The sequence below is a fragment of the Schistocerca piceifrons genome, chromosome 4 (genome assembly GCF_021461385.2).
Source record: "Schistocerca piceifrons isolate TAMUIC-IGC-003096 chromosome 4, iqSchPice1.1, whole genome shotgun sequence".
In the NCBI taxonomy this organism is placed as follows: Eukaryota; Metazoa; Arthropoda; class Insecta; order Orthoptera; family Acrididae; genus Schistocerca; species Schistocerca piceifrons.
In genome coordinates, this window is record NC_060141.1 from 300,879,618 (window position 1) to 300,903,723 (window position 24,106).

Below are 24,106 nucleotides of genomic sequence, written 5' to 3' on the forward strand. Positions count from 1 at the left end.
TACCTGTTGATCAACGCACTGCAAACTGCCGTTTCCAAACGTAAAATGTGTGGGAATCAACGCCCCAGGGTAAGAGGTGGTTTCATTGACATCCTTTATGCTACCCTCCGGGATCTTCTAGTGTCGATTCTCAGCGGCGGTGTGTCTGAAATATTTCCCTCAGCACCCATAAAAATACCGCGAGATTTAAACGCTGGGTATTGTGGTTCTGGCCTCCATTTCAGGGACGTCAAAAGAAGGGTGAAATGTATGTAAGAGGGACTGCGACAATATTATCATCTTCTTACACGTCCACGGAGGCATTGGGCAGAATTGTGGCGAAATCTGATGCCAATGTGATACCATTAACCCACCTTACTACTCGCGTGAACTTTCTAGCTGTGGAATTTTTTTCGTATGTGCCATTTACCTTGTTGTTTGAAGTGTCGCCGAGCCCGAGAGTGACATCGCAGGCTTCCACGCTTTCGCTTCATTACAGAGGAAGATTGTAGTCACTGAGCCGAACTTGAAACTTACGCGTCTCATTGGGAGGCAATAACGGGGCTTCAAAAAAGTGGTTCTTTAACTCTGTTGTGCGGTGTGCTCCTAGGATTTACGGGATTTACATGCATATAGCTGCCATCGGCGAGTTCGCCATATCTCTGTCTTCGAGAACCCAAGTCCACAGAGCTTGTATCATAAGTGAAAGAGAGCTTTCCCTCGGAACTGTAACACCTGAGGGAGTTCCTCTGGAGAGATGGCTACATTGGGAAATAGAGAGAGAAGGCAGTGCGAACAAACTCCAAAGATACACAGGAAGAGATCTTGAGATTAGCCTTTCTCTCTACTTGGAACCAACCTCAAACAAAGCACAAAGAAATGCGACTTCAGAATCAGCTAATGACCACCACAGAAGATCAGACAAGTAGTACTTGTTAGATCGACCAAGGTTCGAACCCTGGGACTACGAACGCCTGGTGGGCTGCAGTACATCGGGCAGACACAACTAAGCGCACTTGGTGCACGGCAATTCCACCCACCTTGAACACAAATCGGGAATCGTCGAACACAGCTTGGACGATGACGTATGTTAGATTATGAATAACAGTCCTGTGCGGGACCATTGGATTCTGGGCAAGCATAATAAAGGAAGCCACGGAAATTTGGACCACAGATGGCTTCGTCAACAGAGACAGAGGCTACCAGCTGAGCACCGTTTGCGATCCGTTACTGGCCACAATACTCTACTAGGTCGTCCACTCGATCGACATGTAGACGGCACGTTGGAAGTCGACTGACCACGCGAGGATTCCCCTTCAGCCATACCTTGTATAAATGGAAAGAGCGAGAGACTTTCAGATACTGCCTCATAAAGAAGACACTGTCTTAAGAATTCGTCAGAAGACGATGAGAGAGACTCTCATCGGAACCTGGTGCCTTTTCGATGAACTTACCTGGCTGAAAACCTTAGATTTCTGTACCAGTTCAACCTACCGGAAAAGGGACAGACATCATATGCGTTTCATGAGAGAAGGAATGCTAGATTTTCGAAGCAGTATTACTAAACACTTTTTCTACTCTTTCATTGTTAATATTCTTATTTCGAATTTGTTATTTGGTAACAGAACTTCCTGTTCCACGAAGCTACTGACAATATTGATGAAGATAGTGGAGCTGAATACGTCTACCTACAAACCATTTCGTGGTCGGCTCGGGTTCTCCTGATCAATTTTGGTGACGCTCCGCATACGTTACTGACACATGTTTGTACAGAAGGAGAGTCAAAAGATGGACGTATCTCACCAGAGGATGACGGTCCAGACTGATGGAGAGAAATTGGCAGTTGTTGTCACTACTGGAGATAGTAAATTAAGTACAGAAGCCCTGACTTCATCACGTGGCAGATAAAAGGACTGGCTGTAACCGTTACGACGTAAAGATCTTTGTCCATGTCAAAATGTGTTCATCTACAAAAAATGGCTCTGAGCGCTATCGGACTTAACATCTGTGGTCATCAGTCTCCTAGAACTTAGAACTACTTAAGCGTAACTATCCTAAGGACATCACACACATCCATTCCCGAGGCAGGATTCGAACCTGCGACCGTAGCGGTCACGCGGTTCCAGACTGAAGTGCCTAGAACCGCACGGCCACACCGGCCGGCTGTGCGTCTACATGTACATCTACATAGATACTCTGCAAATCACATTTAAGTGCCTGGCAAAGATTTATGTGAAATGGATTTTTGGTGAAAGACTCTTTTAGAGAAGAAAATTTTATATGCAAGTCAGACTTCTGAGCGAACACCTCTGCTTGAGCCTTAATTGCAGATTTTGATTACTAGACATAATGAGAGAACTGCTAGCTAGCAGTTGACAGGTACTGATTTGTATCGTCGCTACATAAGCTGTAGCTGAGTTACCGAAGAGTTCTTCTGGTAGCAATGATAAAAGAAATCGGGACTTTCAGTTCATGTACAGAAATTTGTCAAGTGTTAGATTTAGTAATCATGCTAGACAAAGGAGTGTCATCGAACTGGTCGATTTTATAGGTTGTTTATTCACCGACGCATTAAAAGTACTGGGGAAAGATGACGCAACACTTCTTACTACGAGACGCAATGCGGGGTGGTTTGGGGTGACGTGGAACCATGCCGTGGAGCTTCTAAACGCTCCTGCGGAGGTTACGTCTACTTAGACGAAGTCATTGCGTAGAAAATATGAGGGAACATCCCCAGTTGAATGAATGGCTTCCACCAAAAGAGATAGTTCACGGTTAAGCAGGTAAGAATTGAGCACCTTTAAATTGTATCTGAAAGCGTGCTTTTGTAAGAAAGAGTGAAAAAGACGGCAGCATGCGCTCCTACTTATATTATAATTTCATATACTCCATGCAGAACGCGAGTTACTTTTTTGACAGTATCGTATGCCTTGCAGTGCAGGCCGCCAAAATCCATGAATAACTGGGATGAGACATATCTGTAACTCCAGAATTGATTTGTACCGACATGCTCTGAACGAGAAATTACGCATTTGTTTCTGGGTTCTGCTTTGGCGTAGTTTAGAGGTTCTGGAGGAAGACTGTGAAATTTCCATCCTTGCTGTATGATACAACTACACTGAAGCGCCAAAGAAACTGGTACAGGCATGCGTATTCAAAGTCAGAGATACGTAAACAGGCAGAATACGGCGCTGCGGTCGGCAACGCCTATGTAAGACAACAAAGTCTGGTGCGTCTGTTAGTTCTATTACTGCTACTAAACCGCAGGTTAGCAAGATTTAAGTGGGTTTGAACGTGGTGTTATATTGGCTCACGAGCGATGGGACACAGCTTCTCCGAGGTAGCGATGAAGTCGGGATTTTCCTGTACGACCATTTCACGAGTGTACCTGAATATCAGGAATCAAGTAAAACATCAAATCTCCGACATCGTTGCGGCCGGGACCAACGACGACTGAAGAGGATCGATCAACATGACAGAAGTGCAACCCGTCCGCAAATTGTTGCAGATTTCAGTGCTGAGCCATCAACACGTGTCAGCGTGAGAACCATTCAACGAAACATAATCGATATGGGCTTTCGGAGCCGAAGATCTATTCGTGTACCCTTGATGACCGCACGACACAGAGCCTTACACCTCGCCTGGGTCCGTCAACATCGACTTCGGATTGTTGATGACTGGAAACATGTTGCCTGCTGGTCGGACGAATCTCATTTCAAATTGTATCGAGCGGATAGACGTGTACGCGTATGGAGACAACCTCATGAATCCATGGACCCTGCATGTCAGCAAAGGACTGTTCAAGGTGGTGGATGCTCTATAATGTTGTGGGGCGTATGCCGTTGGAGTGCTTTGGGACCTCCGATATATCTAGATACGACTCTTAACAGGTGACACATATTTAAGCATCCTGTCTGATCACCTGCATTCATTCATGTTAATTGTGCATTCCAACGGACTTGGGCAATTTCATCAGGACAATGCGACACTCCACAAGACCAGAATTACTACAGAATGGCTCCAGGAACACTCTTCTGAGTTTAAACACTTCCGTTGACCAACAAACTCCCCAGAGATGAACATTATTGAGCATATCTGGGATGCGTTGCAACGCGCTGTTCAGAAGAGATCTCCAGCCCCTCTTACTCTTACGGATTTATGGACAGCCCTGCATGATTCATGTTGTCGATACCCTCTAGCACTTCTTCAGACATTAGTGGAGTCCATGCCACGTCGTGTTGCGACACTTTTGCGTGCTCGTGGGGCTCTACACGATATCAGGCAGTTGTACCAGTTTATTTGGCTCTTCAGTGTAAGTAAGACTGCAGTTTACTGTAGCTGCTGGCCGTGCATTTCATTCGCGCTCTGTACACTATTCTTCTGTTTCAGTACATTTGCAAGCAATATTTATTCACAGTAATTCCTTATACCTCGAATTCGATGATGTGTAACAAGACTTCATTATTTCTTTGTGGACTATTATTGTTCATGTGTACACTTGGATGGTGTTATTCAGTTGTAACTATTTCAGCCTTGAACAGAAATGGCTTGCTCTCTCTCTCTCTGTCTGTCTCTCGTAAAAAACTTAGGAAACCTTGTGTAGCTTTCATTATGGGTCTCATTGGTTGACTTGTGCATCAGTCATACTGATGATCGCTCATGTAGGAGTACCATTGCAGTACTGTTATTTCAAACACTATAATATTCTTTTTCTCAAATTTTTCATACACATTTTTATTGCAGTAGAGAATTTCCCTTGTCGAGCCATACAGCCATGTGGCTTTGTTCATTCATGTTGATACGAGGTGACCTCATGGAACCAAACGGCATTTTTCGGTGTGGTTTGTTTTGAAAGCAAGGAACCTATTCACTCCGCAATGCAAATGCATTCTATCTCTCTATTTTTCAGGAATCAGGACGCCACGAAGCAGTTCCTGAATAGCAGATTGGAGAAGTATTTTCATACCAGAATGAGATTTTCACTCTGCAGCGGAGTGTGCGCTGATATGAAACTTCCTGGCAGATTAAAACTGTGTGCCCGACCGAGACTCGAACTCGGGACCTTTGCCTTTCGCGGGCAAGTGCTCTACCAACTGAGCTACCGAAGCACGACTCACGCCCGGTACTCACAGCTTTACTTCTGCCAGTACCTCGTCTCCTACCTTTGGAATCCTGCCTCGGGCATGGATGTGTGTGATGTCCTTAGGTTAGTTAGGTTTAAGTAGTTCTAAGTTCTAGGGGACTGATGACCTGAGATGTGAAGTCCCATAGTGTTCAGAGCCATTTGAACCATTTTTTGCAGGTGGAACGGATACAATCATTTATAGTTAGTTCTAGTAGTCTAAGAGTTTTCGTTGCCGAGTCTTGCTAGATTGCATGAAAACAGTGTAGGTTTGGTAGAGAGAGTGATTGCACAAGTTTACGTTTCACGTACCACGGAAATATGTTCCTGAACTTCTGGAGAACAGAAAGGCAAGGAAAATTATTCTACACGTGACGACGGAATTTTCTCTAAGTTCAGGTCCACGTCCAGAGTTATATCAAGTATTTAACTGTTTTTTTCGTATGTTATTGGGATACCACCTAGAAGAACGAGAGCCAGTTGTTCGCGAAATTGAGAAATAATTAATTTCTCACGGGATACTAAAATTACTTAGTTCCTATTCGCACTTTGCTCAAGTCCCAGGATTTGTGTCCATGTGCATACTGAAGACATTGTCATTAATCTGGACGATGGCAGTATTGGTATTTTAGATCTGGTACGTAAGTAAAGTTGGAGGTCGTTGGCACAGAAATGACATTTACAGGACGACAGAAACCATTCACACAGGAGAATCATACATACATAGGCATCCCTGGCGTGGAGAATCAACTGAAAGTTGAAAACAAATACATCGCCAGGTCCGGATGGTATCCCAGTTCGGTTTCACAGATAGTACTCCCTTATTTGGCTTGCATTTATGACGAGTCTCTCGCTCATCGCAGTCCCAAACGACTGGAAGAAAGCGCAGGTAAAGGAACGGACCAATGTCCTTAATTTCGGTTTGCTGCAGAATTCTTTAATAAATTCTGAGTTCGGATATAATAAAGTTTCTTGAGACAGAAAAGCTTCTATCCATAAACCAACACGAATTTAGAAAGCATCAATCGCGCGAAACACCACTTGACCTTTTCTCACGTGATATCGAGCGAACCATGGATGGAGAGCAACAGGAAGAGACCATATTCCTAGATTTCCGGAAAGCGTTTGACGCGGTGCCCCGATTCAAACTGTTGACAAAGGTTTGAGCATAGGTTTAGTCGCCCATATTTGGCTCGACGACTTTTTCGGTAGTAGAATACTGTACGTTGTCCTCGACGGCGAATGATCATCAGAGACAAGGGTATCGTCGGGAGTGTCCCGGGGAAATGTGATAGCACAGCTCTTATTCTCTATATACACTGAGGTGACAAAAGACAAAAATGGTTCAAATGGCTCTGAGCACTATGGGACTTAACATCTGTGGTCATCAGTCCCCTAGAACTTAGAACTACTTAAACCTAACTAACCTAAGGACATCACACACATCCATGCCCGAGGCAGGATTCGAACCTGCGACCGTAGCAGTCGCGCGGTTCCGGACTGAGCGCCTAGAACCGCTAGACCACCGCGGCCGGCGACAAAAGACATGGGATAGCTATATGCACATACACAAATGGCGGTAGTGACGCGTAGACGAGGTATAAAAGGCAGTGCATTGGCGGAGCTGTTATTTGTACTCAGCTGATCCATGTGAAAAGCTTTCCGACATGACTACGGCCGCACCACTCCACGAAGCCATGCACTCTAATTGTCAGTAAAGCACTTTACAAGCTGGTGGTGGCTCAGTAATGTTTTGGGCGGTGTTTACGCGGATCATTGACTGGAAATGGTTATGTTCGGTTACTTGGAGACCGCTTTCAGTTGTTCATTGACTTCATGTTCCCAAACAAAGATGGAATTTTTATGGATGACAATGCCTCATGTGAACTGGCCACAGTTGTTTGCAACTTGTTTGAAGAACATTCTGGACAGTTCGAGCGAATTATTTGGCCATTCAGATTACCCGACGTGAATGCCATCGAACATTTATGGGACATAACTGAGAGGTCAGATCGTGTGCACTGGCTACACTTTCGCAATTATGGACGGTTGTAGAAGCAGTATGGCTCAGTATTTCTACAGGGGGCTTTCAATGACGTCATGAGTCCATGCCGCACCGAAATGCTGCACTACGCCGCGCAATAGGAGGTCCGACACGATATCAAGAGGCATCCCACGACTTTTGCCATCGTAGTGTACATATATGATCTGAAAGACACGGTGAGCAGCAATTTACGGCTGTTTGGTGAGGACGCTATGTTGTACGGGAAGTATTGTCGTTGTAAATTATAATTAATTGAAACCCTCAGCTGGCAACAGGTGTTGTTGATTTACCTCGATGGGGAGAGCTGATAATGTTTGCCCCGACCGGGACTCGAACCCGGAATCTCCTGCTTACCTGGCAGACGCTCTATCCATGTGAGCCACCGATGACACAGATGAACAGCGCGACTGCAGGGACTTATCCCTTGCACGCTTCCTGTGAGACCCACCGTCTACATACGTAAGGTTGCCCGAACTCTTACGGGAATCGTCACCTTAGTGTGCGCGAGTAATGAGTGGATGGGCAGATATCTATTAGAAATATAACGTATGTAGATTGTGGACAGTTGGGAATGTGGGTCTCACGGGAAGCGTTCAAGGGATAAGTCCCTGCAGTCGCGCTATTCATTCGTGCACTTGGTGGCTCAGCTGGATAGAGCGTCTGCCATGTAAGCAGGAGATCCCGAGTTCGAGTCCCGGTCGGGGCACACATTTTCGGCTGTCCCCATCGTGGTATATCAATAACACCTGTCGGCAGCTGAGGGTTTCAATTAATTATCATTTATTCTAGAGTAGCTACAAGGTCATTAATGGTATCTGTCATTTCGAGAACAGTTACTATCTTCATATTGTCGTTGTGTGACTGTGGAAGTACACAAGATAACTTAGACAGAATTTATATTTGGTGTGATGAATGGTAGCTTGCTGCAAATGTAGAAAAAATGTAAGTTAGTGCTGACGAGCAGGAAAAACAATCCTATAACATTCGAATACAGCATTAGGCTTAACTTTGGAAAGCGGTATGAAAAAAATGAGCAGGTCAGGTCGGTAATAGGGAAGACGACTGCCCGACGTCGTTTTATTGGGAGGATTTTAGGAAAGTATAGTTCATCTATAAAGGAGACTGCATATAGCGCGCTAGTGCGACACATTCTTCAGTACTGTTCGAGTGTCTGGGTTCCCACCAGGTCGGATTAACGGAAGACACTGAAGTGATTCAGAGATGTGTTGCTAGATTTGTTACCCGTAGGTTCAATCAGTACGTAATTATTACGGAGATGCTTTGTGAACTCAAATGGAAAGCCCTGGAGGAAAGACGACGCTCTTTTCGTAAAGCACTATTTCCGAAACTTAGAGAGGCCGTCTGCAGAACGATTCTACAGGCGCCTACGTACATTTCTCATAAGGACCACGAAGGTAAGATGCGAGACACTAAGGCTCGTTCGAAGGTTTTTAGATAGTCTTTTTTCCCTAGCTCTGTTTGCGAATGGGACAGAAAAGGAAATTGGTAGTGGTACATGGTTCCCTACGCCATGCGCTGTACGGTGGCTTGCGGAGTATGTATGTAGATGTAGAATCTGCGAGGTATCATTGACACAGAAGGAGAACAGCAGTGGGACAGGAATCGATTGAGCAAGCTTCCAGACTGACTTTTCTCTCCCACAGACAACGCTTAGCTGCCTGTTACTCAAGTAACGAGCTATCGAACCACTTTATCGTACTTGAGCTGTCGTATTTCTCCTACGAATAGTACGTTAAAGCTGATAGTATCAAATGCTTGGCTAATGTCTAATAGTTTCAGTATCATGGCTTAGATCAGCTCGTCAGTTACCTTAATTACCCTGCTGTTTATGCTATGCTGTTTACGTAACCAAACAGATATTTAAAGACATAAAGGAATTAATGACATTTGTTGGCAGTGAGCATTAATTTAAAACAATAGGGAAGTTGCCAATTTGAATTGGACCGGGATCCGAAACCGGGTCTCCTGCTTACTGGGCAGATGCGCTGACCACTGCGCCTTAGGGACTCAGTGGTCATCACAACTGCACTGACTACTCTGAAACGCCTCCCGTCAAACCCAAATTCTCATCTTATTCACACGCTACTGATGTAGTGCCCCTTTCCCATATCCTTATTATTCGCGGCATTTCGCTGATTCAGGTAAGAGTTCGTGCGCGATGCGCATCCGCACTGAAGAGATCAGTGGAAGTCCTCGTCTTAGTTATAATCCAGAATCAATTTTCACTCTACACGTGAATGATTTCAGCTGCCTGTGTCAGTTTTTGCACTCATGGTGTTAAGGAATGGAGCAGTAAGCTACAGCATACTTTGTATAGATTTTAACAGGTACGGTTCTCAGCATCACTGCGTTGGTGCAATGTCTGCCTTTTAATACACTACTGACCATTTAAATTGCAACACCAAGAAAAAATGCAGATGATAAACGGCTATTCATTGGACAAATATATTATACTAGAACTGACATATTACATTTTCACGCAATTTGGGTGCATAGGTCCTGAGAAATTAGTACCCAGAACAACCACCTCTAGTCGCAATAACGGCCTTGATACGCCTGGGCATTGAGTCCAACAGAGCTTGGATGGCGTGTACATGTACAGCTGCCCATGCAGCTTCAACACGATACCATAGTTCATCAAGAGTATTGACGAGTAGAGCATTGTGACGAGCCAGTTGCTCGGCCACCATTGACCAGACGTTTTCAATTGGTGAGAGATCTAGAGAATGTGCTGGCCAGGGCAGCAGTCGAACATTTTCTGTATCCAGAAAGGCCCGTACAGGACCTGCAACATGCGGTCGTGCATTATCCTGCTGAAATGTAGGGTTTCGCAGGGATCGAATGAAGGGTAGGACCACGGGTCGTAACACATCTGAAATGTAATGTCCACTGTTCAAAGTGGCATCAATGCGAACAAGAGGTGACCGAGACGTGTAAATAATGGCACCCCATACCATCACGCTGGGTGATACACCAGTATGGCGATGACGAATACACGTTTCCACTGTGCGTTCACAGCGATGTTGCCAAACACGGATGCGACCATCTGATGCTGTAAACAGAACCTGGATTCATCCGAAAAATGACGTTTTACCATTCGTGCACACAGGTTCGTCGTTAAGTTCACCATCGCAGGCGCTCCTGTCCGTGATGCAGCGTCAAGGGTAACCGCAGCCATGGTCTCCGAGCTGATAGTCCATGCTGCTGCAAACGTCGTCGAACTGACTGTTCGTGCAGATGGTTGTTGTCTTGCAAACGTCCCCATCTGTTGACTCAGGGATCGAGACGTGGCGGCACGATCCGTTACAGCCATGCGGGTAAGATGTCTGTTATCTCGACTGCTAGTGATACGATGCTGTTGGGATCCAGCACGGCGTTCCGTATTACTCTCCTGAACCCATCGATTCCCTATTCATTGGATTTCGACTAACGCGAGCAGCAATGTCGCGATACGACAAACCGCAATCGCGATAGGCTACAATCCGACCTTTATCAAGGTCGGAAACGTGATGGTACGCATTTCTCCTCCTTACACGAGGCATGACAACAACGTTTCACCAGGCAACGCCGGTCAACTGCTGTGTGTGTATGAGAATCGGTTGGAAACTTTCCTCATGTCAGTACGTTGTAGGTGTCGCCACCAGCGCCAACCTTGTGTGAATGCTCTGAAAAGCTAATCATTTGCATATCAGAGCATCTCCTTCCTGTCGATTAAATTTCGCGTCTGTAGCACGTCATCTTCGTGGTGTAGCAATTTTAATGGCCAGTAGTGTAGCTTTCTTATACTGTATGTTTCTTGCCGCGGATCTCATGCTGTCGTTCTGCCGAAAGACTTCATGAGGTAATAAATAAAAACTATTTTGGCTACCATTTAACCCGAAGATGTCTGCAGGTCTCCTGTGAGGCTTTTTGTCTAAAGTGAGAAGTTTTTAAACTACCCGGCAATATAGAACTGTGTCCTGGACCGGTACTCAAACGCAGAACGCTTGCCTTCCGCATGCAAATACTCTACCGACTGAGCTACACAGACATGACTCACTATATACATCACAGGTGTAATTCCACCGTTTCCATTTCGTAAACTGGCTAGCAAAATGCAGTTATGGAATAATTATTGTTAGATTTTTCCACGGCGAATTATGGTGCAGCTTTTCAGCTACTATGGTCTTAACTTTCATGCCCTAGGGAAAGGTATGATGTTCTATCTTTTTCGTTTGCGAAAAATACTCACCGAGGCTGTTCTCCCATATGGAGGTATTCCTGAAAGTGAGGTTCCACAAAGTCTCTCGTTTCATCTATTTTGGCACTTCCAGCTACATTGCTGACCATTAAAGTTGGAATGCCATAAAGGTTCCATTTACATTATTGATAGTAGGAGAGATTACGTAGCGGATTTCTCTTTCAGTAACGGCATTTGAAAGTTGTTTGCTCATGAGAGACTCTGTAATGAAGTTGCTCATTGAATACTTGTGTGAACGGCTTTTTTACGATTATGAGCCTAAATAGATCACAGTTCCAGGACAACCTGAAAGCTCCAATATGTGTAATTATCTGCGTCTGTCGGTGTGCCGACAGTTTGCACCAGATAAAAATTATATTGTGCCTTGAACGAATCAAAAATAGTTAAATAATACTGAAAATTTGTTTAATTTATGATCTGTGTTGTTGAGAAATATTGAAGTGTGACTGCACTGACATCCGAAAATGGTGCATTAGGAGTTTCCCCCACTTGCCTCTTGCCTCTCCTCCCCCTCAGACAGCATGGTGTGGTGGTGGGGGAAGTGTATAGCCAGGCTGAGTGCTATGGCACGTGAGCCTGGGCATGGATCATGGGGCCGAATTCTTGTCAGTCCGTGCCCTAGAAATTATAGAACGGGTTTTTGTCCGAATTTCCAAAGCCAAAACAAGAGTGCGAAAAAGGCAACTTGGATATCAAATTGGCCAACATGAGGTCTAATTATAGCAAAACGAAGAATGGCGAATGGATAAATGAAGAATCATATTAACTAGCGTGCAGTCTCATTAAAAAAGTATATTAATTGCTTAAAAACTTAATTACTGATTTGAAGGCTAATTGAAATTTCCACGAACAGCTAGCGCTAGCTGTATAAACAAAGTATTAATAATTTAGTCTCTTCAAGGACCTGATGTTTTGAGCAGAATAACTTACATTAGTGTAATATTTAATAGTTAAAAAGCCTACCTTCGGATGAAGTACTAACTTCAGGACATTTTGAGAACAGCAGACACTTGGACGACAAATTATAAGTCAAAAAATTTATCTTATCGAGGCCTAGCGATTTCGTGATTGATAAGTTTCATTGCTGCGATATTTATCTGTCAAAATGGTTTCCTTCCAATCAAGTACTAAATTGAGGACTTTAGTGAGCAAAAGACGCTAGAAAAGCAAATGAGATGCCAGTAAGATCATCCTGTATGAAGAAAATTTGAAAACAAAAAAAATTAAAATCGGTGAAATGTTTTGTGAAATGATTTCTTCAAAAGTAAAAAATAAAATAACTCGAGGAAAACTTGACGTGCCTTTGAATCATGCTCGAAATCATGTGCAGCAAATGAGATGCGTCAAATGTTTTCCTAATCTATATTATTTCTTACTTTTAAACAAACTATTTCACAAAACATTTGATCAATATCTTTTCAGTTTCTTTTATTTAGAGAAGAGAATCAAATGCGGACTGTTTCTTTGTCAATTCTGACGAAAGAGAGTAGTTCACTGAAAAAAAATGTGACAAAACTACGTACGGAAACAGTTCACAAGTGGAACGCATCAAACGAGGGTCGAACAGCACTTGCGCAGCGGGATAACGCTTATCCACAGCCGTGTTAGTCAAAAATGGTTCAAATGGCTCTGAGCACTATGGGACTTAACATCTGTGGTCATCAGTCCCCTAGGACTTAGAACTACTTAAACCTAACTAACCTAAGGACATCACACACATCCATGCCCGAGGCAGGATTCGAACCTGCGACCGTAGCAGTCGCTCGGTTCCGGACTGAGCGCCTAGAACCGCTAGACCACCGCGGCCGGCCGTGTTAGTCATATCTGATAACACGATTCCATTGTTCTGAAGTAATCTATAAATTCCGCAACCGGAAAACGTTTACCTTGATTAAATGTTGTTTTTAGTAGGCAGCATATGTGTGTGCAGACAAATACCTTTGATGTTAACATTTACGTTGGATGTAAAATGAAACGTTCAACATTGGTAGCTCATGTATTTTCAGGTACTGTTTATCACGCCCAGAAAAAAAAATTATCAGAAAAAAAACGACAGGAAAGGAGGGAAAATATCAACGGAAAAGAACTAATTAAAAATCGCAATGAGAAGCGTGTTTGGATTACGCTGAAACAAACATTTTAGGTCCATCTGAATTTACTTACGACGTACCTTGAATAGAAAAAAAAACTCAATTTCACTACATAAACACACGAGAATGTCGAATGCACGACTGTGCGACCGAAAAGCAATAAAAGACCAGCTGAATATTCTGTACTGAAAAGTTATTAACAAGGTATGAGCACGCAGCGTTCTGATAAATTTCGTAAAACATTTTAGGAATAATAATGGAGTATTTGTTTTCAGATTCAGCTTTTACCGTTGGTAACCATTCTTTTCGGTTATTCAGAATGCTAAGCGATAAAAGCTGGACTACCTGATAAATTATAATGGAAAGACGTGGCTGTAGGTACTTGTGCATCTACATCCGTATCTGCAAATCACTGTGAAATTCATGAAACAGGGAACACTCCCTCTCTCCCCCCTCCCCCCCCCCCCCTCCTCAGTCTCTGTAAATGATCCAGTTATTGCACGACTACTGTTCCTGTACTTAGAGGATACCGTGTTTTCGTATCATGTGAAGTGCACAGTTTTACATTTCTGAAAATTTAAAGGTGGTTCCCAATCTTATCCATACCTGATTCACACTCCTGCAGCTTGTCGGTTAGTGCCTCATTATACATACCTGCACCATCTTAAAGAATTCTAAGGTGACTATAAGTCTGACTACGAGGTCATTAACATACAACATCAGCAGCAAGGATCCCAACAAACTTCCCAGGCGCACGCGTGGAGTTACTTCTACATCTGTCGATGACTTTCCATCCAAGACAACATGCTGCATTCCCCCCACCCAAGAAATTCTCAATCCTGTCACAGATTCGTTTGTTACACTATATAATCTTACTTCAGATGACAAGCACTGGTATCGAACTGAGGCAAATTCTTAACGGAAGTCAAGAGGTATTACATGTACCTGATTGCCTTGACCCATGGCTCTCAGGATGTCACGTGAGAAAAGCACGTGTTGAGTTTAGCAGGGCCAATGTTTTCGGGATCCGTGCTCGATTCTATGGAGGAGGTCATTCAGATTGAGATTGTGTTCGAGCTCAGAATCTGTTTTAAGACTTTATAACAGGCGGATGCCAAGGACATTGACAGTAGTTTTGTTGAGCTCTTGTGCTACCGTTCCTGTAGAGGGGTGTGGCGTGTGCTATCTTCCAGCCATTGAGCACTGTTTTTTTGTTCGAGGAGTCTACGGGGTATTATGATTAAAAGAGTGGCTAATGCAGCCGAAAATTCAATACAGAATCTGTTTCAGGGAGCACAACCAACTGAAAGACAGCTGTGGATGCGCACACGACAAATAAGAGACGCAACTAACACCCCGAAGCAGCCTAGCAGCATCAGTAGAGAGGACACTTACAAGACTTTCTTCGTCTTCGTTTCCAGCAATCCCGGTACGGTGGGCCGTGTGTGGTCGCAGTATAGCAAAAATTAAACTGGAGCAGTGTTCCTGTATTTTCCACTGTAAAAGCACTTTTGAAAAAGGATTTTACCGTTTCTGCTTTTGCTTTGCTAACCTCAATTTCAGTTCCTGACTCATCCAGGAGTGTCACCAGTTTTTGTGTCACTGAGAGCCTTCACTTATGAGCAGACTGTCTGTGCTTTGTCAGATTTCTTCCGATAAGATTGTGCTATTGTAGTCGTTGAAGGCTACACATATTGACATTCTGATAGCCAAATGTGTTTCATGTAGCATCTATCTACAGGCTTACTCTTTGTTTCACTCATATTGAGCTCACGCTTTGTACCGTGGAGGATCAGTCCAGCCACGAACAGATCTACTGGGTGTTTATCTAGCTAGTGCTTAGTCAACAGTTATTTTAAACCTGAGCCACAGTTCCTTTACGTGCTCATTCCGAGAGCTAAACGTTTCGAGGTCTCTCTTATGACTTAGTTTACTAAACATACGAATTTTTTTACTTCTTTACTTGCCGCTTGTACTTTGGTAATGTCTGTTGCTACAATTGACTCATACTCAGCGATGCCTATTCGAATGAATCTATAAGGATGTAGAAATGTTAAAAGATCTATCCGCAGATTTATCTCGTATAAACGATCGGTTAGCATCATAATAGCCTTCTTTAGGTACACCAAATACTCCTTTCACTTCTGATAACGTTACCAATTTCAAATAAGATAATGATTGCTTGGAAGTCTTCAATCCAGCGTTTAATTTCCAGATTTAAAGTTTAACATCACAATTGCTTACATGGATTATTGCTGTTTTGAGCAGGTAGTGGATGATTAAGCCGGGAAAACATACCGAGAGAGCGAGATGGCGCCATGTTTTAAGAATAGGAGTCTCCTTACGAGATGAGGTGGCTCACTGACTTCAATGAGCTTCGAAAGTAGCTGATAGGGAAGATTTTACGCCATTATGTTTGCGATTTCGAAAAAAGTCGTTGTCAAATGTCTTGACGCAGAACAATTTTTGAAGCAAGTGGAATCGCTAAGACGTTCGAAAAGAAGAACATTTTAATTGTTCACATCGTGATGGCATCCTAAAACTTTTCCAGAAATCAAAGAACCAGTGATATCGCTCCGTTGCAGATCTGCCCTTGGAGGAAACTGTTTGCCAACTGGGTCAATGGACATGCGGTCAGTTTTTAAGTACAATAATTTTTACTAGTGAACCTGAGTTCAGACCACAATTGGTGGCTCAAATCCCACTCTTTGGAATATTTTCCATTCTTTAGCGAGAACATGACTGCTTTCGCGAAATTTTTATTTTTGTATTCCGGATTATTATCTGAAGCATAAATTTTCATACACTTGTGTCCAGAATTAAAGCAATAAACCGCAGTTTTCCCGTCCTGTGTCTAATTCACTGTATAACCGAACAAACTGTCAACAAATGTCCGTCGGCGATTGCGTTCTGCACGGAAGATGACTTTCCGGTCAACAGACAATCACACCGACGATGACGTCAGGACACCTGTCAGACGGGTTAGTGATTGCCGTATAGTCCCATATCCATAGCGGCTGTGTACACGGTCACAGACCGATGCAGTAGGGCACAGACAAGACTCCTACTAGGCTCACTGCGATGGACTGCCATAAGAAGAATGGAAGCAGGACAGTCGCAAATTGATGTGGCACGATAGCTTAATGTGAATCGTTCAGTTATTTCTCGGATGTGGCGACAGTTCATAGAGACCGAAACTTTACTGCAAAAACCAGGGCAGGGCCGACTACGTATGACATCAGAAAGAGAGGGCCGTTATTTGCTGTAAGGGCACGACGGTACCCGCCTTAGTACTGCACGGCAACTGGCATCTTGACCTCCCAGCATCCACTGCTCGTGTTGTATGGAGGTATACGGTGTACAGAAGGTTTCGGCAGAGTGGCCTTTACTGTCGGGGACCTGCTGTATGAGTGAGTACCTCTGATGTCTCTACACAGAATGGAGCGTCAACAACTGAGTCGTTTACAAGCCACTTGGACGATCGAACCTGGGACAATGTTCTCTTCACAGATGAGTCCCGATTTGGTCTGGAGAGTGATCCTCGATGGATTCGCATCTGGAGGGCACGTGCACCACGATTCTGGTCCCAAACATTGGGTAAAGAGTTCGATATCGAGGAAGATCGCTAATTTTGTGAGCAGGGATTATGTTGAGCACTCGAACACATCGTCAAAAAATAGTACGTTCGAATCGGTGAGGTTTAATTGTTGTCAGGTATCGTTAAGAGATCTTGGGACCTCATGTGTGGTTACTGCGAGGTGCTGTGGACATCGATGTCATATTAATGGATGATAATGCTCGACCTTATACAGCATGGGTGGTTCACGTTTTCTTTGAAACGAAAGATATTGCACGCATGTCGTGACCTGCTCGGTCTCCCAATTCGAATCCCATAGAGCACATCTGGGATACACTTAGGCAAAGGGTTGCTCTACGTCATCATCCACCAACCACTCTCCAAGACTTTCGAGCAGCTTTGCGGAAAGAATGGGCGTTACTGCCTCAACGTGAGATTGATGACATCGTTCAGAGCATGCCCTATCGTTACCGGACCTATACTGCTGCCAGAGGTGGTCAAATCCCATACTGCGCACATTAACCAGCTATGTGCAAATCGCTTAAGGTGGAAAAACGAAGAAAATTTTTGCCTTCCTCTATGCATGTTGCCGTTGTATATGTTCTGTACTCTTTATATTGTATTTAGTTTATTATCAACTGTTTATACTGTTTTGTGGCAAAATAAACGGAACCTTGCAAAATTTCCGTTTGTTGCTTTAATTTTGGACACCAGTGTCTATCATAGCGTGGCTTTACAGTTCAGGGCTTTACTTAACTTCTCTTGGTGCTAGTTCTTATAAGAAAATGCACAACATACGCCACAGTGGGGTTGTGGGGTTTTGAAAGCTGTGCCCAAAAAGAGTGGGCAGCTTCTCCCGAAACAGTGGAAAAAATTGTCCACTCTCCTAGTTCGAAATCGTTATCTTCCTGAGGTGTTTTGGAAGTATTAAAATCATTGTTTCTTCGATACACAGGAAAATATTGTGTTTCGGACCTCATATATATAATTTTTTATAGTCGAGTGTTTTAAGGATTCTACCTATTCCAAATAAGATTCTCCATCGTGATTTTTTTTTTCGAAAATGGAAACTAACAGCATTCACTGGAGTTACTTTTGAGTCGTCCCGACTAGTATGCCGATGCTTTCTGAAATCTATCGGTCGCAAGGTCTGGCCCCTCGTTGATAACACAGAATCAGTGGAGACTGGTAAGAAATTTACCTGTGCCTGCGGCACGACACTGGGTGTCCAACTGACCTGTAGCGGCGTACTTTCTGCAGACAGTGCCGTGAAGCCGACTATGTCACTGAAGTAGATGGTGACGCTGTCGTACGTTTCGGCGATAACTGCTTGGCCCAGGATCAGCTGACTGGCAACAGACCTATGGGCAAGAGAAAGAAAACGCGTGTTGCCAAGCAATGATACCATACATTACGGATGTCAGTGTTAAATGGATGTAGGAACGGAAGTCTCAAAAGTGGGAAATGGTATGCAAGGTTAATTTTAAGCTCCTTACTTTCTCCATCATACAGGGTGAGTCAGCTGCCCCTACCGATAGGTTGTATGCAACATGCAACACCTTCAAATACCACACACAAGATTTTCATATTCTCATATAGTCCTGCAGAAAAAATGAACAGGGCCTTTTTGTAGGACATTTAATGTAGTTAGCCACGCGGGATTAGCCGAACGGTCTGGGTCGTTGCAGTCATGGACTTTTCGGCTGGTCCCGGCGGAGGTTCGAGTCCTCCCTCGGGCATGGGTAGTGTGTTTGTCATTAGGATAATTTAGGTTAAGTAGTGTGTAAGCTTAGGGACTGATGACCTTAGCAGTTAAGTCCCATAAGATTTCACACACAGTATTTAATGTAGTTAAATTTTGTATTGCGACACGTGTCCGTTGGGGGGGGGGGGGGAGGGGGGGGACACAGTTTTTGAATTATTTAAGAAAAACTTAGAACGCATATTTCTTGAAAAGCACGAAAACTATGGTCTCCAGCGAAAACATATTCCCGTATAAAATTTAATCACATTAAATTTCCTACAAAAAGATCGTGTTCATTTTTTTAGGTCTGATAGTTTGCATGCAACACGCAAGAGAACATGAATAGTTCGTGTGTTGTTGTTAAAGGGTTGCAGGTTGCATAAAACCTATCGGTAGGGGCAGTTCAATCATCCTGTATAATTCGAATGATAAGTCTACAGCTTAATAGCTAATTGTTTCTATTGGCCTACTGAGATAATACAGCAGATGTAAAGAATATGCAGAAATGTGGAAAGGGTGTCTAGAAAGTGCCATCTTGCTTCAACAGCAATCTCTAAGTGCCTTGTGATTTATAGCTATTACTGTTTTTTTAGAATAATTTCAGTGCTACTTGATTTGCGATTATCTGATTTAGTGAAACACGTGATAAACGGGTTGAGGGGGGGGGGTGTAAGAATTTTCCTGGGAATTATTGAGTGGTAGAAGGACTCGAGTGTTGTGTACATGGCTCAAGTGGTACCCAACAGTACTATGAGAGACCGCTACCAAAATAGGCAAAACCAGTTGCGTGGCGCCTCTCAGTTCTCAGCAGCTGCCTCCAGATGGAGCTCGCTATTCGGACCACTTTCTACTCCATCAGCATGTCATATGCTTCAGCCAACAGTGTCGTTAGCTGTCAAAGAGAGCGCTGTCAGCGGCGGACTATTTGCTTCCGCTTGTACTGTCAGAGACGTAAATCCTTCTACCGACAGGAAGAAATGATGCCTCGCTGCTGACATTTCACCAGTTCAGTGCCTGCAGCTCGACTATTCCTACTGTGTCAGTGTTTCCTGCGTTATGTTACAGAGCGTAGTTTCGCGAGTTCCGTTCAGAGGACAAGTGTTCCGACTTAGCAGTCACTCTTAAAGGAGCAGTAGATACCGTAAACGACCGTAATTACTTTCAGTCATAGTGACAATATCATAGACTGCCAAGAGACAGCTAAGTTATTTGGATTTCACATTTATCATGTTAAGAACATCAAGTGTCATGCATCAACTGTTACCAAACTTAAGTAAAGTTTTGTAACATACTTTTAATAAATGTTAAGGGTTACTTCTCATCGTGTTGCCACAATCTGTTCTAGAACCACCCAGGAAGCAAGTGTTTAATTAATAGTACTGGCATGCAAACTGCCACCCCTTTTATTGAACAATAGTAGGAATGAAGTTTTTTACTACCGTGGATGTTTAGGCTTCACTGATAATAACATCCATTTAAAACGTACCAACATCGACTTAAGGTTATTAAATCATATAAAATAGTATATTTCCATTCTGTTTAGTCGTATACAAACATGCTGCAGTTGTCATATGCTGCACCTTAGTAAATTTTAAAATTATGGTTTTTCAGGAAAGTATGTAATAAAACCACTATACGTCGATTTTTTACTGCGTCTTGACTACTTCCTAGTTATTTCGTGGCAGTGAACCTCAGAGAAAATTTGGAGGATAGCACAACTAAGTTTCCGCTCATGGTCCTATTAAAGTGTCGTGATCGGGAAACTTACTCGCGATATTTTCCAGTCAATTTGGCAGCTATAGCACTGGAGACCCGCGCAAGTAAAACTGATGCCAGGGACAGGGATACTTGTGAAATTGTTTCGAATATCTTATCTGAAAGTTATTTCGAGCAGACAGAGAAACAACTTGTCTGGGTATTGTCTCAGATCTCCTAACGACCCTGCTTTTCGAATCGGTTAATGTAGAGGAGGACGTTATGGATGTTAGAGCATAATTGACCGAAGTCATTACTAGCAATATTAAGCAAGGGAGGAAAATATATTTGCTTAACAAACGTGATAAGAAAAAAAAAACGCAAAATATGCGAGGTTTCTTGCCCTCTCCTGAGTGGTTTGATGCGAATTCCCTCTATTGTGCCATTCATATCAGAGTAGTACTCACACCCTTTGTATTCAATTGTCTGTTAGATGTATTCCAATCTCTGTCTTCCCCACAGTATTTATCCTCTTCAGTTCCCTCTAGTATCACGGACGTTATCCCCTGAAGTCTCAACATACGTCTTATCACTTATCATCCTATCCTGTCTGCTTGTCAATGTTTTCCATATGTTGATTTCTTTATGGATTTTGTCGAGAATCTCCTCAGTCTGGTTCTTATCAATCTGCTTACTTTTCAACGTCCTTCTACTGCACCACATCTCAATTGCTTTGATTCTCTTCATTCTCAGTTTTCCCACCGTCCATGGTATTCTGCGGTATGAACGTACATTCTTATAACTTTCTTCCTCAAGTTACGTCCTACATTTGACATTATTATACTTCTTTTGGCCATGAATGCCCTCTTTGCCTCTGCTGTTGTGCTTTTTATATCCTCCTTGCTTTGTCTGTCATGTGTCGTTTTGCTTCCAAGGTAGAAGAATTCCTTAACATCGTGTACTTTGTGGTTACCAATTTGTGGGTTATGTTTACCGCTAATTTCGTTCCTGCTACTCCTAATTACTATCGTCTTCCTTCAGTTTACTCTCAATACATATTCTGTACTCATTAGATTGTTCATTCCATACAACAGGTCCTGTACTACTTCTACAGTTTCATTAATGATATCCTTTCACACTCAATTCTGATTCCACTCCACAACATAGCATGGCGGTGGTATTTTTACTCTTAAATGATTAATTAATGTAATTTATTTGGTCGATCAGATTAACATATTTCTATCATTTGGGATAGAAGCTTACGTGTTGTTACAGTTTTCTTAATCATACTAGTTGATACTGGAGAGCTTCACTCCAACAACTGTAATTGTGCGTGCTATACAAAAGTAAATTTTGCGCTGGCTATGACAGCAACAAAGGCTGCGAAAGCGACGGATGTCGGGCAGGTCTGGAGTGAGCTGGGAGTTTTTTTATCAGCAGTTGAAGGGCAGAATTTTACAGCCCATCAAAATGACGTCATCAGTAGCGGCCCAGTGAGTGTCGCCTCCTATTGTTAGTGCTGCAGGAGAAAGTTGAAAGAGGGTGGTAAAAATAGACATCTAACAAGAATAGCTTGTAGTTTTTTTTCAGCCCCATTGGAATGCGTCTCCTGTCGCCACGCACGTGCCCGAGAGTCAATGTTTAATAATTCTTTCTATGCAGATCACGTAGTACTTTTCCGCTGGTGTATCCAGGAGGCCTTGTGATTGGCTGACGCCTCCAGGCAGACATTGCTTTACATTTTTTGAGAAGCTTCTAGAACGCTTTGTATGAACTGCTCAGGGTTGGCCTGCGGTTGCATGTCTGGCAAGAGTGGAAGGAAATCCGGTTGTAATGAAGCCATTATTGGGAGAGTTGAGAGTCCACATTAGTGAAACGAGGTTTGCTAATACCGAGGCAGAATGTGTCGAGGGCTCTCTGGTCGGTGCCCAGCCGACATCACTGGAGAGCATGTAATTTGTTTGAGACATTGCTGGGAAAGCAAACTTTTCCTGAGAAAGTGCCTTTGTGCCACTTGAAGCAGAATCATTTTGTTTCTCTGCAAGCAGAGGAACAAATCGGTGCTTTTCCGTGGAGTCTTAGGCATTCCGAAGTGCTCACTTACAACTGCGTTCTTGAGTCAAGTGTCTGCTCCTTGGTATGTGCAAGCAAATTGTCTCGAGGCGTGAACGGACTCTGTACTTGAGTAACTTCGAATGTACAGCTTGCAGGCGCAATCATACGTTGTCTGCATACTTAAATTCACATCATACGTCTCCACGACGACTGCATCCTTACTCTGATTGGTGCAGCAGATGTGCTCTCCATACGAATATTTATGGTGATATACGCACCATGGGTTGAGAAAGACGGGTCAGTGATGATAAATGGTTCAATTCCACTAGATTGTTTCTGCACTCTCTGCTGTCAGCGTCATTCAGGGTGGAGGTTTTTACTAACAAAGAGGCTAGACAGTGTCAACCATTTACGTGTTCCTGTTATGAAAACAGAGGGTGCGAATTTTGCATAGAAGATAGGTATTGTGCCAATCTTAAATTTAGTCTGATCAGTACAATTTTGGAAATTTGTGGTAAGGTCTTATGGGACCAAACAACTTAGGTCCCTAAGCCTACGCACTATTTAATCTAACTTAAACTAACTTACGCTGTGGGAAACACGCACACCCATGCCCGAGGGAGGATTCGAATCTCCGACGGGGGGAGCCGCACGGATGGTGACAACGCGCCTCAGACCACGCGGCTATCCCGCGCGACCCAGTACAATTAACTGAATGTTATCTTGTACAGACTCTGTTTTGCAATTTACTTGATTTTTTGTAATAAATGTCTTGATAGCATGTAACTATTCTTATTTAACTAGGCTTACTCTTTACCTCACTTATCATGAATATGTTTTTAAGAACATTAATCAGTTAGGATCAACAAAATAATTTTTCTCTAACATCTCAGGGAGGTCAATCAAAGTAGCGCTTGTTAGATGCAACATATTAAAATCACGACCCATTCCAGTGTTACACAAAGGCAACACCCTTCCAGGGTCTTGAAAAAATAGGAATCTTCTAATCCTGTTTAGGTCTTAATTTTATCAATGGAATTTTTGTAGACACTGGGTGAATAAACAAAAAAGTGCTTAGTCTTCTAAAAATAAATGTGTGGAGCTGTTACTAGCTTAGCGCAAATTTGTAATAAACAATTAACTTCACGTGGTAGAATCAGTAATGTACATGTGTTCCGCTGCGCTACCAATATTTCTTTTTCAGAAATTTTATATGAGATCCGTCAGAAACAGTTTTTGTAGTAGATTCAGTTAGCGTATGGGAATTTTTGATTTCTGTGAACATCATTTTCATGTATGTAAGTGCAAACAGTAGACAACGTTGTTTATGTTACCAAGAGCATGTAAAAACAATAGTTACTGTGCGGAACTATCCGGAAAGTGTGTCCGATAGTCCGAAAGTGCAAAGAAGGTGTTACAGTAGGCCTCCGTCAATGCATCCAGACGAGGCATTCCGAGGGGCAGATACAGTTGCAAAATATTAGAAACACAAAAACCAAGGTCGCCTGAAAGGGGAGACTCACCCATCAAGTTGGAAGG

At 43.2% G+C, this 24,106-nt stretch overlaps 1 protein-coding gene across 1 annotated transcript in view; it reads right to left on the minus strand.

The window, feature by feature from the left end:
* Window positions 1-24,106, minus strand: part of LOC124795805 (atrial natriuretic peptide receptor 1-like) — a gene marked incomplete at its 3' end in the record, with an annotated part of 376,775 nt that overhangs the window by 150,152 nt on the left and 202,517 nt on the right. Inside the window, exon 2 of the mRNA XM_047259887.1 lies at window positions 18,311-18,434. Within this exon, the coding sequence (XP_047115843.1) occupies window positions 18,311-18,434 (124 nt within the window). The remainder of the gene's footprint in view (window positions 1-18,310; window positions 18,435-24,106) is intronic.